The 13,528-nt window shown below is 47.5% G+C and overlaps 1 protein-coding gene across 1 annotated transcript in view; it reads right to left on the bottom strand.

The window, feature by feature from the left end:
* Nucleotides 1–9,788: 9,788 nt before the first annotated feature.
* Nucleotides 9,789–13,528, bottom strand: part of KIF13B (kinesin family member 13B) — a 142,354-nt gene continuing 138,614 nt past the window's right edge. Inside the window, exons 39-40 of the mRNA XM_072143836.1 lie at nt 11,238–12,159; nt 9,789–10,941 (exon numbers count right to left, since the gene is read on the bottom strand). Coding sequence (XP_071999937.1) covers nt 10,658–10,941; nt 11,238–12,159 — 1,206 coding nt within the window. The 3' untranslated portion in view covers nt 9,789–10,657. The remainder of the gene's footprint in view (nt 10,942–11,237; nt 12,160–13,528) is intronic.

Genomic DNA, 13,528 nt, shown 5'->3' with positions numbered 1-13,528 from the left:
TTATGATAGCGTCGCTCTTAATAGCATAGCTAGTGAGGCTTGCCTGGTGGATGTTCACATCCGGCACACCCCAGGCCACGCGGGGTTCACCTATTATAGGGGTAGCTGCAGGTCTAGAATAGACAGGTTTTATTTAAAGGAGGAAGCCATCTCTTCAGCAGTGTCCGTTGTTGAGGTGGAGTTCTCCGACCACTGTCTAATTTTGTTTTCTCTGAATGTTACAGAGACCCCCCGGATGGGAAGAGGCTACTGGAAGCTCAATTCGTCTCTCCTGGAGGAAGCGGAGATCAGACAATCCTTTGAGGACTTTCTTCAGAGCCAGGTACCATTGCTGGGCCTTTGTAGCAGTAAGTCAGAGTGGTGGGAGATGCTCAAGAAAAGGGTGGCGAGATTCTTCCGCCAGCTCTCGAGCCTCAGGAGCCTGGACAGGTACCGCCTGTATCAGGGCCTGAGGAGGAAACTCGAGCATCTCGTCTCGACTGGAGGTAGTCGTGAGGACATCTCCAGAGTGAAATCCTTGCTGAAGAGGTGTCAGTACGATAGACACGCATCTTTGGTTTTTGAGAGGGATTACGGGAAATACCGCTCGCCCGACCCTTACAGAAACTGCAAGATGTCAGTGAATGGTAAAGTTGTCACGGGACTGGTTGACAGTATGGGATCCCTGAAAAGGTCCAGATCAGGGATCCTGGAGGTCGTCAGATCCTTCTACTCGCACCTCTTGGGCAGGAAGGATCTAGATCGGGATGTGATGTCGGCTTTCCTGGCTGAAACTGTCCCTGAGCCAGGAGTAGACCCCTCTCTTGATGCTTTGACAGAGATGATCAGGGAAGAGGAAGTCAGCCGGGCGATTGAAGGGCTCGCCCTCAAGAAATCGCCGGGTCCGGATGGCTTAACATCTGAGTTTTATAAGACCTTTAAGGACGCCTTGGTTCCCCTCTTGACTGAGGTATTCAATGAGTGTCTTTCCTCGGGCGCTCTGCCGAAGTCAATGAGGAGGTCTGCCCTGATCATCCTGTCAAAGGGTAAGGACCGATCTCGAATTGAGAACTGGCGTCCCATAGCGCTTCTCAATACGGACAGAAAGGTTTTGGCAAAGGTGCTGTTTAATCGGCTGGTGCAGTTTGCGCCCCGGCTCCTTTCGGGGACCCAGCACTGCTCTGTTCCAGGCCGCAGTACATTTAGTGCTGTGCTTTGTGTCCGGGAGGCAGTGGAGCAGGGCAGGGCTGGTAACTGGAAGGGGTACTTGCTGTCCTTGGATCAGGCAAAAGCGTTTGATCGGGTTAACCACGAGTACCTCTGGTCTGTCCTTCTGAGGTATGGCCTGCCTGGGGAGTTTGTCAATTGGCTGAAAGTTTTGTACGCAGGGGCAGAGAGTTTCCCGCTTGTGAACGGTTGGATTGGCCGCTCTTTTGAGGTCGGGTCTGGTGTTCGTCAGGGTTGTCCTCTGAGCCCACTTTTATACGTGTTCGCGATTGACCCATTCCTTAGGAGGGTTGATCGTGGGCCGTTGGTGGGAGTCGGGATGGACCAGGCGGCACCGGAAGCCACTCCAAGGGTGGTAGCATATGCTGATGATGTCACCGTTTTCGTGTCCTCGGGAGGGGAGGCGCAATGGGTGATGTCAGAGGTTGACCGCTACTCAGAGGTTTCTGGGTCCAAGATCAACCGGGATAAGTGTGAGAGTCTCTGGCTGGGAGAGGGGGATCCAGGCTTTGATCTCCCGGACACTCTTCCAGGGCCCCAGGACTCCGCCAAAGTTCTCGGCATCGAATTCGGCCAGGGGGATTACCCCATGCAAAACTGGGACGGCAGGCTTAAGATCGCCGCTCAGAAGGTGGACCAGTGGAAGGGTTGGTCTTTGACCCTCAGAGAAAGGGTTAATCTGATCAAAACTTACCTGCTCCCATTGCTGATATATCTGGGCAGTGTGTGCATGTTGCCAGAACCCCTCTGGACTCGGGTGTACAGTCTGTTCTTCCAGCTGTTATGGGGGAATAGGCTGAACCTAATCAAGAGGGAGGTTACTTACCGCACGAGGAGACAAGGAGGGTTGTGTATGGTCAACCCCGTGGTGTTCCTAGTGAATACCTTTCTTAAGATCAATGTAGCAAACCTCTGGAAAGAGAGGGCTCCTCCGTGGGTATACTCCTGCAGGGGATGGTTTAGGCCTTTCTTCCAGGAATGGGAGACAGGAGGGCAAGTGAAGGATCTCCGTACACCACATGGGCATCTTCCGGCTTACGCTACCCCGGTTCTGAAGGTGATTCGCCGGTGGGGTCTGGGAATGTGGGAGATCAGGACCATGTCGAGGAAAGTCCTTGACAAGAGGGTTCTGTTGACCCATTTCCAGAAGCCTCTGGCCCTCAGGGATTGCCCAAGTCGGGATCTTGGGGTGGGTTTAGGTCTTTTGAATTCCATCAGGATCCCCTTGAAGTTTTGGGACGTGACTTGGCGCTGCTTCCATGGAAAGCTGTGTGTGAGGGACAATCTGAAGTGTATGAGCTCTGAGGAAAGGGGTTGTCCCCGGGAGGAGTGCGGTGGCCTGCTGGAGAGCATGGACCACTTCCTGCTTCAGTGCCCCTTTAACACAGAGGTGTACAACTGGGTGGGCGCTTCCATCCATTGGCCCGGGTTGGCCGGTCTCTCCTATGCGGAGTGGGCCTATGGAGCATTCAGAGGCCTGGGTGGCCGGGACCGCTGCACGTTATTCCTAGTCAGTCTAGTGGTCAGGTACCACACGTGGAACGCACGGTGTTTAGTATCGACGCAGCGTAAAATCCTCCCGGTGGATGAGGTGGTTAGGAACATTCTGGGTGACCTGGTGAAGGTGCGCTCTCTGGAGTATGAGAGGCAGGGCACGGGGAGGGCCTCTCTCCTTTGGAGGGGCTTCTCCTTTAGTGTCCCTTAGTCTGTCATCTCCTCTCCTGGTGTTGGGCTGAAGCTGACACTGTAGATTTTTGTTTTGTATCTGGGCATGTAGTGATGTAGGGGCTTGCAGGCACCGAACCTGGGCTTTATGTGGTTTGTATTTATGTTGTTGAGATTTTATTTGTATTCTGTTTTCTTTATGTTATGTTGTAAATACTGTATATATTGTATATATTGTATATAGTGGGGTTTGGGATTAGTGTTAGGTTGGGAGGGGGGTGATGGTGGTGGGATTTACGAACTGACCTTGGACTGTATGACCCTGGGCACTGGTCTGGACTACTTAACGCAAACTTTGGACGTTAGACCAGTGTCTGGGGGGGAAGGGGAGGGTGCGGGCGAGGGATTTAGTTTAGTGTAGTGTTGTGTGTACAGGCGGTCCCCTACTTAAGGACACCCGACTTACAGACAACCCATAGTTACAGACGGACCCCTCTGCCCCATGTGACCTCTGGTGAAGCTCTCTGGATGCTTTACTATAGTCCCAGACTGCAATGATCAGCTGTAAGATGTCTGTAATGAAGCTTTATTGATAATTCTTGGTCCAATTACACCAAAAATTTTGAAACTCCAATTGTCACCGGGGCAAAAGAAAAAAAATTGTCTAGAACTTCCATTATAAAATATACAGTTTCGACTTACATACAAATTCAACTTAAGAACAAACCTCCAGACCCTATTTTGTATGTAACCCGGGGACTGCCTGTATTATGTATTATATATTAAAAAAAAAAAAAAAAAAAACGGGTGTGGGATGTGATCTGTGTGGGGTGGTTTGTTATTAGAGGGTGTGGGGTGGGTTTATGTATATTTATAGTCATTTTTGTTTATTTGCGGGTGTGGCTTGTGTTGGGTGGGGGTTGTGGTATTTGGTGTTCATTCATTTTGGTGTATTGTAAGTTATTGTTTTTACTAGGTGTGAATGGGGCTGTACCAGCAGGTAAGATATTGTATATAGTGTATATTATGTTTTGTTTGTATTGTTATGTTTTTTACTTTTATATTATATAAAAGATCTACAGGATGTAACTCAGGATCAGTACAGGATAAGTAATGTCATGTATGTACACAGTGACTGCACCAGCAGCAGAATAGTGAGTGCAGCTCTGGGGTATAATACAGGATGTAACTCAGGATCAGTACAGGATAAGTAATGTCATGTATGTACACAGTGACTGCACCAGCAGCAGAACAGTGAGTGCAGCTCTGGGGTATAATACAGGATGTAACTCAGGATCAGTACAGGATAAGTAATGTCATATATGTACACAGTGACTGCACCAGCAGCAGCAGAATAGTGAGTGCAGCTCTGGAGTATAATACAGGATGTAACTCAGGATCAGTACAGGATAAGTAATGTCATGTATGTACACAGTGACTGCACCAGCAGCAGAATAGTGAGTGCAGCTCTGGAGTATAATACAGGATGTAACTCAGGATCAGTACAGGATAAGTAATGTCATGTATGTACACAGTGACTGCACCAGCAGAATAGTGAGTGCAGCTCTAGAGTATAATACAGGATGTAACTCAGGATCAGTACAGGATAAGTAATATCATGTATGTACACAGTGACTGCACCAGCAGCAGAATAGTGAGTGCAGCTCTGGTGTATAATACAGGATGTAACTCAGGATCAGTACAGGATAAGTAATGTCATGTATGTACACAGTGACTGCACCAGCAGCAGAATAGTGAGTGCAGCTCTGGGGTATAATATAGGATGTAACTCAGGATCAGTACAGGATAAGTAATGTCATGTATGTACACAGTGACTGCACCAGCAGAATAGTGGGTGCAGCTCTGGAGTATAATACAGGATGTAACTCAGGATCAGTACAGGATAAGTAATGTCATGTATGTACACAGTGACTGCACCAGCAGCAGAATAGTGAGTGCAGCTCTGGAGTATAATACAGGATGTAACTCAGGATCAGTACAGGATAAGTAATGTCATGTATGTACACAGTGACTGCACCAGCAGAATAGTGAGTGCAGCTCTGGAGTATAATACAGGATGTAACTCAGGATCAGTACAGGATAAGTAATGTCATGTATGTACACAGTGACTGCACCAGCAGCAGAATAGTGAGTGCAGCTCTGGAGTATAATACAGGATGTAACTCAGGATCAGTACAGGATAAGTAATGTCATGTATATACACAGTGACTGCACCAGCAGCAGAATAGTGAGTGCAGCTCTGGAGTATGATACAGGATGTAACTCAGGATCAGTACAGGATAAGTAATGTCATGTATGTACACAGTGACTGCACCAGCAAAATAGTGAGTGCAGCTCTGGGGTATAATACAGGATGTAACTCAGGATCAGTACAGGATAAGTAATGTCATGTATGTACACAGTGACTGCACCAGCAGCAGAATAGTGAGTGCAGCTCTGGAGTATAATACAGGATGTAACTCAGGATCAGTACAGGATAAGTAATGTCATGTATGTACACAGTGACTGCACCAGCAGCAGAATAGTGAGTGCAGCTCTGGAGTATAATACAGGATGTAACTCAGGATCAGTACAGGATAAGTAATGTCATGTATGTACACAGTGACTGCACCAGCAGAATAGTGAGTGCAGCTCTGGGGTATAATACAGGATGTAACTCAGGATCAGTACAGGATAAGTAATGTCATGTATGTACACAGTGACTGCACCAGCAGCAGAATAGTGAGTGCAGCTCTGGGGTATAATACAGGATGTAACTCAGGATCAGTACAGGATAAGTAATGTCATGTATGTACACAGTGACTGCACCAGCAGAATAGTGAGTGCAGCTCTGGGGTATAATACAGGATGTAACTCAGGATCAGTACAGGATAAGTAATGTCATGTATGTACACAGTGACTGCACCAGCAGCAGAATAGTGAGTGCAGCTCTGGAGTATAATACAGGATGTAACTCAGGATCAGTACAGGATAAGTAATGTCATGTATGTACACAGTGACTGCACCAGCAGCAGAATAGTGAGTGCAGCTCTGGAGTTTTCTTTTTATAAAGATTACACAAAGTCAAAATTACATTTTAAAAAGTTTATTAATCAGACATTATACAGCAGTTTAATACAATAAAATCATTGTTTAAAAAAAGAGGTTCTCGGATTATTAGATGTTTCTTTGGAATTCAGCTCTTTTTTTTTTTTTTAATAATAAATTCTATGTTCCATTGTCCAGATAACGCTCGAGAATACAAGGGACGTCTCGTCCTCAACAAATCACGTGAACATTTCGGAGAAGTGGTTATAACCTACAACACAATAGACAGAGGGGCGGAGCTGAACGGCCCAGATCTGCGCTGGAACTACAAGTCTCAGCACAGACGGCACATACAGATGGCGGCCCACCGTCTACGAGGAGCTCGTCTCTGTACAGACACATAATACATGCAGACAAATCATGGCGCTAATCACTACAGAGCGTCTCGCGGCTCAACCTTCACGGCCGAGCAGAGAAGAGGCGCAGGAATCGGGAAGATGATGCGTCCGGGCGCCGTTACACATCACATTTATCAGCCACTTTCCGTAATTTAATCAAATATCAGTGATTTTATTTCTGTAATAAAGAACACAACAACAAAAAATCCCAAAACAAACCCAAAAAAAGACACTGAGCCCCGGCGTGGACGTAGATCACGATTCAATATGGAGTTTCCTTTACTAAACCGCAAATATAAAAAGTTGTATCGTCTAAAAATTATCTAGGAAAATTAAGGCACATTATAGTTATTGCTGAGAAGCGGGTGAGAGGCCGAAAATAACCCAAAGACCCATCTAGAAAAAGAGCAGCCAATCAGGCGGATAGCAAACTGCTCGAGGGTGCGGCAGCTCAGTGAGCCCAAGGGGCCACCGTAGTCATATGGGCTGAGTAGTGAGGTCATAAACCACAAGTCACACAGTGTTAATAGTGTCCTCTCCGAAAGATTTAATCGTTCAACTAGATGATTCGACCAAAAATCTCTCGTAGAATACCTAAGCATGGGCGGAGTTATATATTATGTCTCCTCCCATGCTCAAAAAGTTATCTTAAGTCAACTAGTAGAGTGCAGCCGAAACAGTCGAGGAGAAAAGCGTCAGTTTCCGCTCTACTAAAAGCTTGATATGTTCTACAAGTCGAGAGACCAAGTGATATCAAGGGCGGAGTAATGTCATTACCCACAATCCTCCTTGTGTAAAACAAGTGTCTCCCGTTAAGAACCATCTAAGCATGGGTGGAGTGATTTGTCTTTCCCAACACTAGTGGAGCCAAGTCTAAAGCGTTGAGGACATAGGATCAGTATCTGCTTAACTTTAAGTGCTCAACTAGGTTCATGACAGAGTTTTATCTAAGCATGGGTGGAGTTATGGCATTTGTCCCCGCCCCTGCTCAAAACACACTCATATCACCGCCCCCTGACAGATGACAATTTAATTTCTCACTTTTCTCTAGATATGTTATATCTTACATGGGCATCATGTATTTTTGTTGTGCTCCGCATCTCTGCAGCGAGCTCCTGGCAGTAGACTCCAACTATTAGCCGGACAATAAAAATCTATATTTATCTATGTACATAATCTCTAAAACCGCAGCGGCCTGTGAAGGCGCAAAAGAAAATCCACAAAGGTTTTTTTAATACGACATGAGATGTGACCAAATATGGCTGAGTAAGGTCAAGTAAAGTGCATTAAAATATGTACAATGGGGTTTAAAAGCTCAGATTGCTCGTATCTTCGAGGGGAATGGGAAGCAATGGGGATCTCCCCCAATCTCTGGAAAGAAGCAAACGCCGTCAAATTTTTGTGGTTTTAAATAAAGTTGCAAGTTGGCTACAGTTCTAAATATGGCAACTTTGGAAAGGATCGGGTGACGGTCTTGTCTATGTGCTGGCCAAAATTAGGGAGGGAATCTCGGAGAACATTTGCACGGACAACGACTTTCTGAGATCAGTGGTACAAGGTCTCCCCTAAGAACAGAGACTCATTGGTGATCCAAGGTCTTTGGTGGACCTTCATATTCTTCTGGTGGACCTTCATATTCAATGGTGGACCTTCATATTCTTCTATTTTAGGGAAATAGGGTTCCAAAAATGAAAACTTGGACCTGAAGGATCGAGAAGAGATGTAGAACGCTCAAAGCCAAAGGATCGAGAAGAGATGTAGAACGCTCAAAGCCTCCACAACAAAAAGGCAAATGTGGCAAAATGCAAGATCAAATAATTGTATGCTACTATACAAAGAAAAAACACTTGGGGGTTCAGAAGTGCGGGGAAGAAAGGTGGGCTTCATAAACGGTCGCGAATGAATGTGTTCATCTTAGATCAGTGAAAGTAGACAATGCAGAGTCATGTGCTCAAGGAATGATAGAGGGTGGAGAGGATAGAAGAAGTCCTCCCAACAGAAGACGTAGAAGATGATCACAGTGGGTCACGACGACTTGAGAAGGCCTTCCCAGGAAAACCCTGGTAAAAACACAGAAGGTTAGGAAGATCCAACATAGTCCTCTCAAGAGATGTCATGTAAGACAACAGAGGGTGAAGTTGACCCAAGAAAGTCCTCTTAAGAGATCACCGAGGGTCAAAAAAACTTGAGAAAACCTTCCCAGGAAAACCCTGGTAACAACAAAGAAGGTTAGGATGATCCAACATAGTTCTCTGCCTTGTAAGGTAGTTGAAGGTGAAATTGACCAGACATGGTCTTCTCAAGAGAGGCCATGTAAGAATAAAGAAGGTTGGGATGACCCAACATAGTTCTCTCAAAAGAAGCAAAGTGAAATTACATTTCTAGATGTCCAGCAAGTCCAGTAGTAAAGCCACAAATTCGGAACATGTTTTTATAAAAAAAAAACTCTAATACTGTCTTAAGGGTTAAGGCACTTTAAAGGAAACCAACATGAATTTTTTGCAATTATTGGCCCTCGGGATCAATCAGTTACACATTGCTGGATCACCCCCCCCTCACCCTCACATTTGGTCCTGATTTTCTCTGCAGCTCGTCCATTCCTCGATCCATATGTATTAGTGCTCCACAGGAGAGAGATGTGCATAGTACATATACTAGAACCCACAATACACACAGATATAGAAAGTGCTAGAATCCTTGGAGGACTATTAGAGTGCAACCCTCAGTGGTTTGTTACATAGTGACCAGATCATCGCCACGACCCTTGGAGTAGAGGAGATATTGGTCTACAGCAACGACCTCCAACATCTCCAGCGATGTCATAACCGTCTTGTAAGAAGGGCAAGGTCTTTAGATAAGGTTTATGAAGGCCAAAGGTATCTAATATTTAAACATGGTAACGTTGTGGAGACGTAGGAAGTTAACACCGTGTGTACAAAATGGACTCCAATGTAGAGGTAGATGGCCGGTCTACATAGTCCAGAGGTGACCACTGAATAAATGTGGTTCCACCAACACTGAAAGAGAAGAGGTCCCCCAAATGATTGCGTTACTCTTCCGGTTGAGAAAAGACTCTTCTAGAACTACATACTAGGTCTTGGCAAATGATATAGGAGCCAAAGCTCCATTTGGTCCTGATAACAGGATAGCCCTTGGGTATTGCCCCCCCCCCCCCCACATGAACACATAACTCCCAATCCTAGCTAATCTAGTGCCGTAGTGGTCAGATTGTACATCGCACCCCCTCCCTCCTTCACTAACACGATTCTATTACCCACCACCACATCCCACCACCCATAAATAACATAAATATAAGACCCTCCACCGTCTATGGAACATACTTGTGCTTTCATAGGTATCAAGTAAAAAACACCCTCCGTGTATATAGTGTTTAGAGGCCGCCATAAAAACAAGCTCGGAGATGGCCCTTTGGATGTCTAGGTGGAGAGCATCTTCAGTCCAACACAAAGACAAGGAAAGGTTTGGTCGGAGTCGTCTCGGAGAATTCTTGACCTTATTTGGTGGTCACCTCAAAGTGCCCATTGGTCTCGATTACTAGTCAAGATTTTCCGAATAGAAGTTCAGGTGGAAAGTTTTTTAAAAAATGAAAAACCCAAAAAGACAAGAGTGGTCAAGCCCATAAAATATCCCTAAAACCTGCTCAGGTGTGCATAAAAATAATACCGTCTACAAGAACCCATAAAAGACTATGACTTTTTTCGTACGTGACGTGACTGCCCCAGGCTTTCATTGCACAAAATACTTTCCAAAAATCCCACCGTGTCTGTGCTGTATACATAAACCCCTCTATATACACCTGTACATACAGACGTGACTGGACACACCCCGGCCCCAGGAAGATAACCCTTTAGTCAGATTCCTGACTGAGGTTGTGACTAATTGACTAAGAAGAGGCCATAATGTTGGTCTAAAAGGTCCGGCAGGATCAGGGAAGGGCATGACGCCTGCCTCAAGAACATACAACATACGTATAGAACATATTTACACATACACATATATACATGTAGTTACATATATATCTGAAGATGGTCAGAGGAGAGAGCAAGCATGGAGAAGCGTGGTGTCAGGGCGGCTCTTCACACCTCACTGGCTCGGCCATCAGAACTGAAATCTGCTTGGTTGACAATTCTGCTTCCCGAGACCCATCACTGGGTCAGAGCCGAGCCTTGGTCACCGGCGTGGAGATAAAATACCGTACCGATGCTGCATAAACTGCTTTCTATGCAGCCGTACCTGCAGGAACAGCATGGAATTAGAAGCGAAGAAGACTATGTCATTGACCATCACTGGACATGATGACCATCTTGTAGTGTTCTAAATTAATTTGCCCACGACTTCCGGTTCTCCGTTTTTTTTCGGGCATCTGCCTTTATGCTCGCGGCTCGGTCCTGCTTGGCCAAAGCAGTCAATGAGGCAAGATTTCCAGCAGATCCAGACAAGCTCCCAGGTTTCCGGTCTTCAGTTGCTCCCTGCAAACGCAACCCAGCACTTCTTCTCCGGGCCGTACCAGTGGCCTTCTTGACTCTATTGGGTCTCACCAAGACCCCGTAGCCTGGGTTACATTTGAAGTAAAGCTTGCCACCAACAGAGCCATCGTTCTTACCTGTGTAAGAGGGGAGGGAGGGGAAAGAAAACAATGACTTGAGAACCTCTTCTTTATGAAAGACAAAAGCAAAACCAAAACACGTTATAACTGGCTGGCCTTCAGCAACCATCGTCAAAGCCATCTACAACCAACCAAATATACTGCTATACTGATACAGTGACAACAAATCCAGTGGATGGACTACATAGAGGTCCACCAACAATCCACCAGTAGAAGATCTGAGTAGAGGATCTCAGTTTTCATATGACAGTCTATGGTCAACTTAGAGAAAGCCTTAGAAGAACGTTTCTTACCAGCAGGAAGATCGAGCTCCACGCCGACCCACATTCCTTCCTGAAAGTCTGCAGGTCCAACGTATCTCACGATCCCGTTCTTATTGGTCCCGACGGTGACATACTCTCCCTCTTTTAACCATTCAGGAACCTCCTGAGATTCCTCAGAGTCTGAAGTTACCTCAGATGGGTCGTCACCGCTTCCTACTTGATCATTTATCTTTTCACGACTTCCTTTAAATGAAGATTCAGTTTCCAACACCTTCTCGTTGCTTGATGCTTCTCCTACTTCATCTCCAAGCATCCGTGTGAAAGACTTCAGCTCCGAGGTTTTCACCTTCTGTATTTTGAAAGGTGACACTACAACTTTACTTTGGAGTAGGTGGTCAGTGGGCAGAGATTTAGGTCCTTGTGCGGCGTCCTTGGGGTCTACTTGATTTTCAGACGCCAAGTTTGTTGTTGGGAGCTTGTTTTGGGAATGAATGGAGAGGTCTACAGTGGGTCGTCCACCATCATTGATAGGAACATGAATGACATCTACAAGTGATGTTTTCGGATATGACTTGCTTGAGTCACGATATTCCTTATGATTTAAGTCTTCGGCCAAAACCGGTTTCTCCAACTTCTTCTCTTGAGTCACTGCTTCAAGCTTGCTTATGTGGTCTTTCTCATGCTCCTCCACTGGACTCGGAGTTTGTCCTGTAGGCACTTCACTTCCCGTACCTCCAGCCTCTGATAATGTGGCAGTGGAGACACTATGGGAAAAGTATCCACTAGAAGCTTCACTGAGTGGGCTTGGAGGTGCCTCCTGGGGCTCCTGTCCTGGAGAGTCGCAGACCTTGGGTTGGGAAGGCACAACAGGCGACTTATCGCTCTTCTTATCTTGTGCTGGGGAACGTGCGATCACTGGTTGTCGGGTACCAGTCAATTCCTCATGGTTGACCTGTGAGGTGGAAAAATTAATTAAAAAAAAAATTCTACACAACACAGAGTAAAATTTTGTCTCTAATTTATATATATTCTGGGCAAATCGATTTTTCTTACAAGTGAACTTTTTTATTTTTATTTTACCATTTTCTTTCTTTCTTTCTTCTTATTTATGTAATTCCTATATCATTTTACTCCATCCCTCTCGCTTCACGCCTCCCTCCATGTCTCCGTCTCTCGCTCTAAGCCTCGGGCTCCCTCCGTCTCTCGCTCTAAGCCTCGGGCTCCCTCCGTCTCTCGCTCTAAGCCTCGGGCTCCCTCCGTCTCTCGCTCTAAGCCTCGGGCTCCCTCCGTCTCTCGCTCTAAGCCTCGGGCTCCCTCCGTCTCTCGCTCTAAGCCTCGGGCTCCCTCCGTCTCTCGCTCTAAGCCTCGGGCTCCCTCCGTCTCTCGCTCTAAGCCTCGGGCTCCCTCCGTCTCTCGCTCTAAGCCTCGGGCTCCCTCCGTCTCTCGCTCTAAGCCTCGGGCTCCCTCCGTCTCTCGCTCTAAGCCTCGGGCTCCCTCCGTCTCTCGCTCTAAGCCTCGGGCTCCCTCCGTCTCTCGCTCTAAGCCTCGGGCTCCCTCCGTCTCTCGCTCTAAGCCTCGGGCTCCCTCCGTCTCTCGCTCTAAGCCTCGGGCTCCCTCCGTCTCTCGCTCTAAGCCTCGGGCTCCCTCCGTCTCTCGCTCTAAGCCTCGGGCTCCCTCCGTCTCTCGCTCTAAGCCTCGGGCTCCCTCCGTCTCTCGCTCTAAGCCTCGGGCTCCCTCCGTCTCTCGCTCTAAGCCTCGGGCTCCCTCCGTCTCTCGCTCTAAGCCTCGGGCTCCCTCCGTCTCTCGCTCTAAGCCTCGGGCTCCCTCCGTCTCTCGCTCTAAGCCTCGGGCTCCCTCCGTCTCTCGCTCTAAGCCTCGGGCTCCCTCCGTCTCTCGCTCTAAGCCTCGGGCTCCCTCCGTCTCTCGCTCTAAGCCTCGGGCTCCCTCCGTCTCTCGCTCTAAGCCTCGGGCTCCCTCCGTCTCTCGCTCTAAGCCTCGGGCTCCCTCCGTCTCTCGCTCTAAGCCTCGGGCTCCCTCCGTCTCTCGCTCTAAGCCTCGGGCTCCCTCCGTCTCTCGCTCTAAGCCTCGGGCTCCCTCCGTCTCTCGCTCTAAGCCTCGGGCTCCCTCCGTCTCTCGCTCTAAGCCTCGGGCTCCCTCCGTCTCTCGCTCTAAGCCTCGGGCTCCCTCCGTCTCTCGCTCTAAGCCTCGGGCTCCCTCCGTCTCTCGCTCTAAGCCTCGGGCTCCCTCCGTCTCTCGCTCTAAGCCTCGGGCTCCCTCCGTCTCTCGCTCTAAGCCTCGGGCTCCCTCCGTCTCTCGCTCTA

Source organism: Engystomops pustulosus, chromosome 3 (genome assembly GCF_040894005.1).
Source record: "Engystomops pustulosus chromosome 3, aEngPut4.maternal, whole genome shotgun sequence".
Taxonomy (NCBI): domain Eukaryota; kingdom Metazoa; phylum Chordata; class Amphibia; order Anura; family Leptodactylidae; genus Engystomops; species Engystomops pustulosus.
Note: the sequence above shows the minus strand (reverse complement) of the source record. Positions and strands in the feature narration are given on the sequence as shown.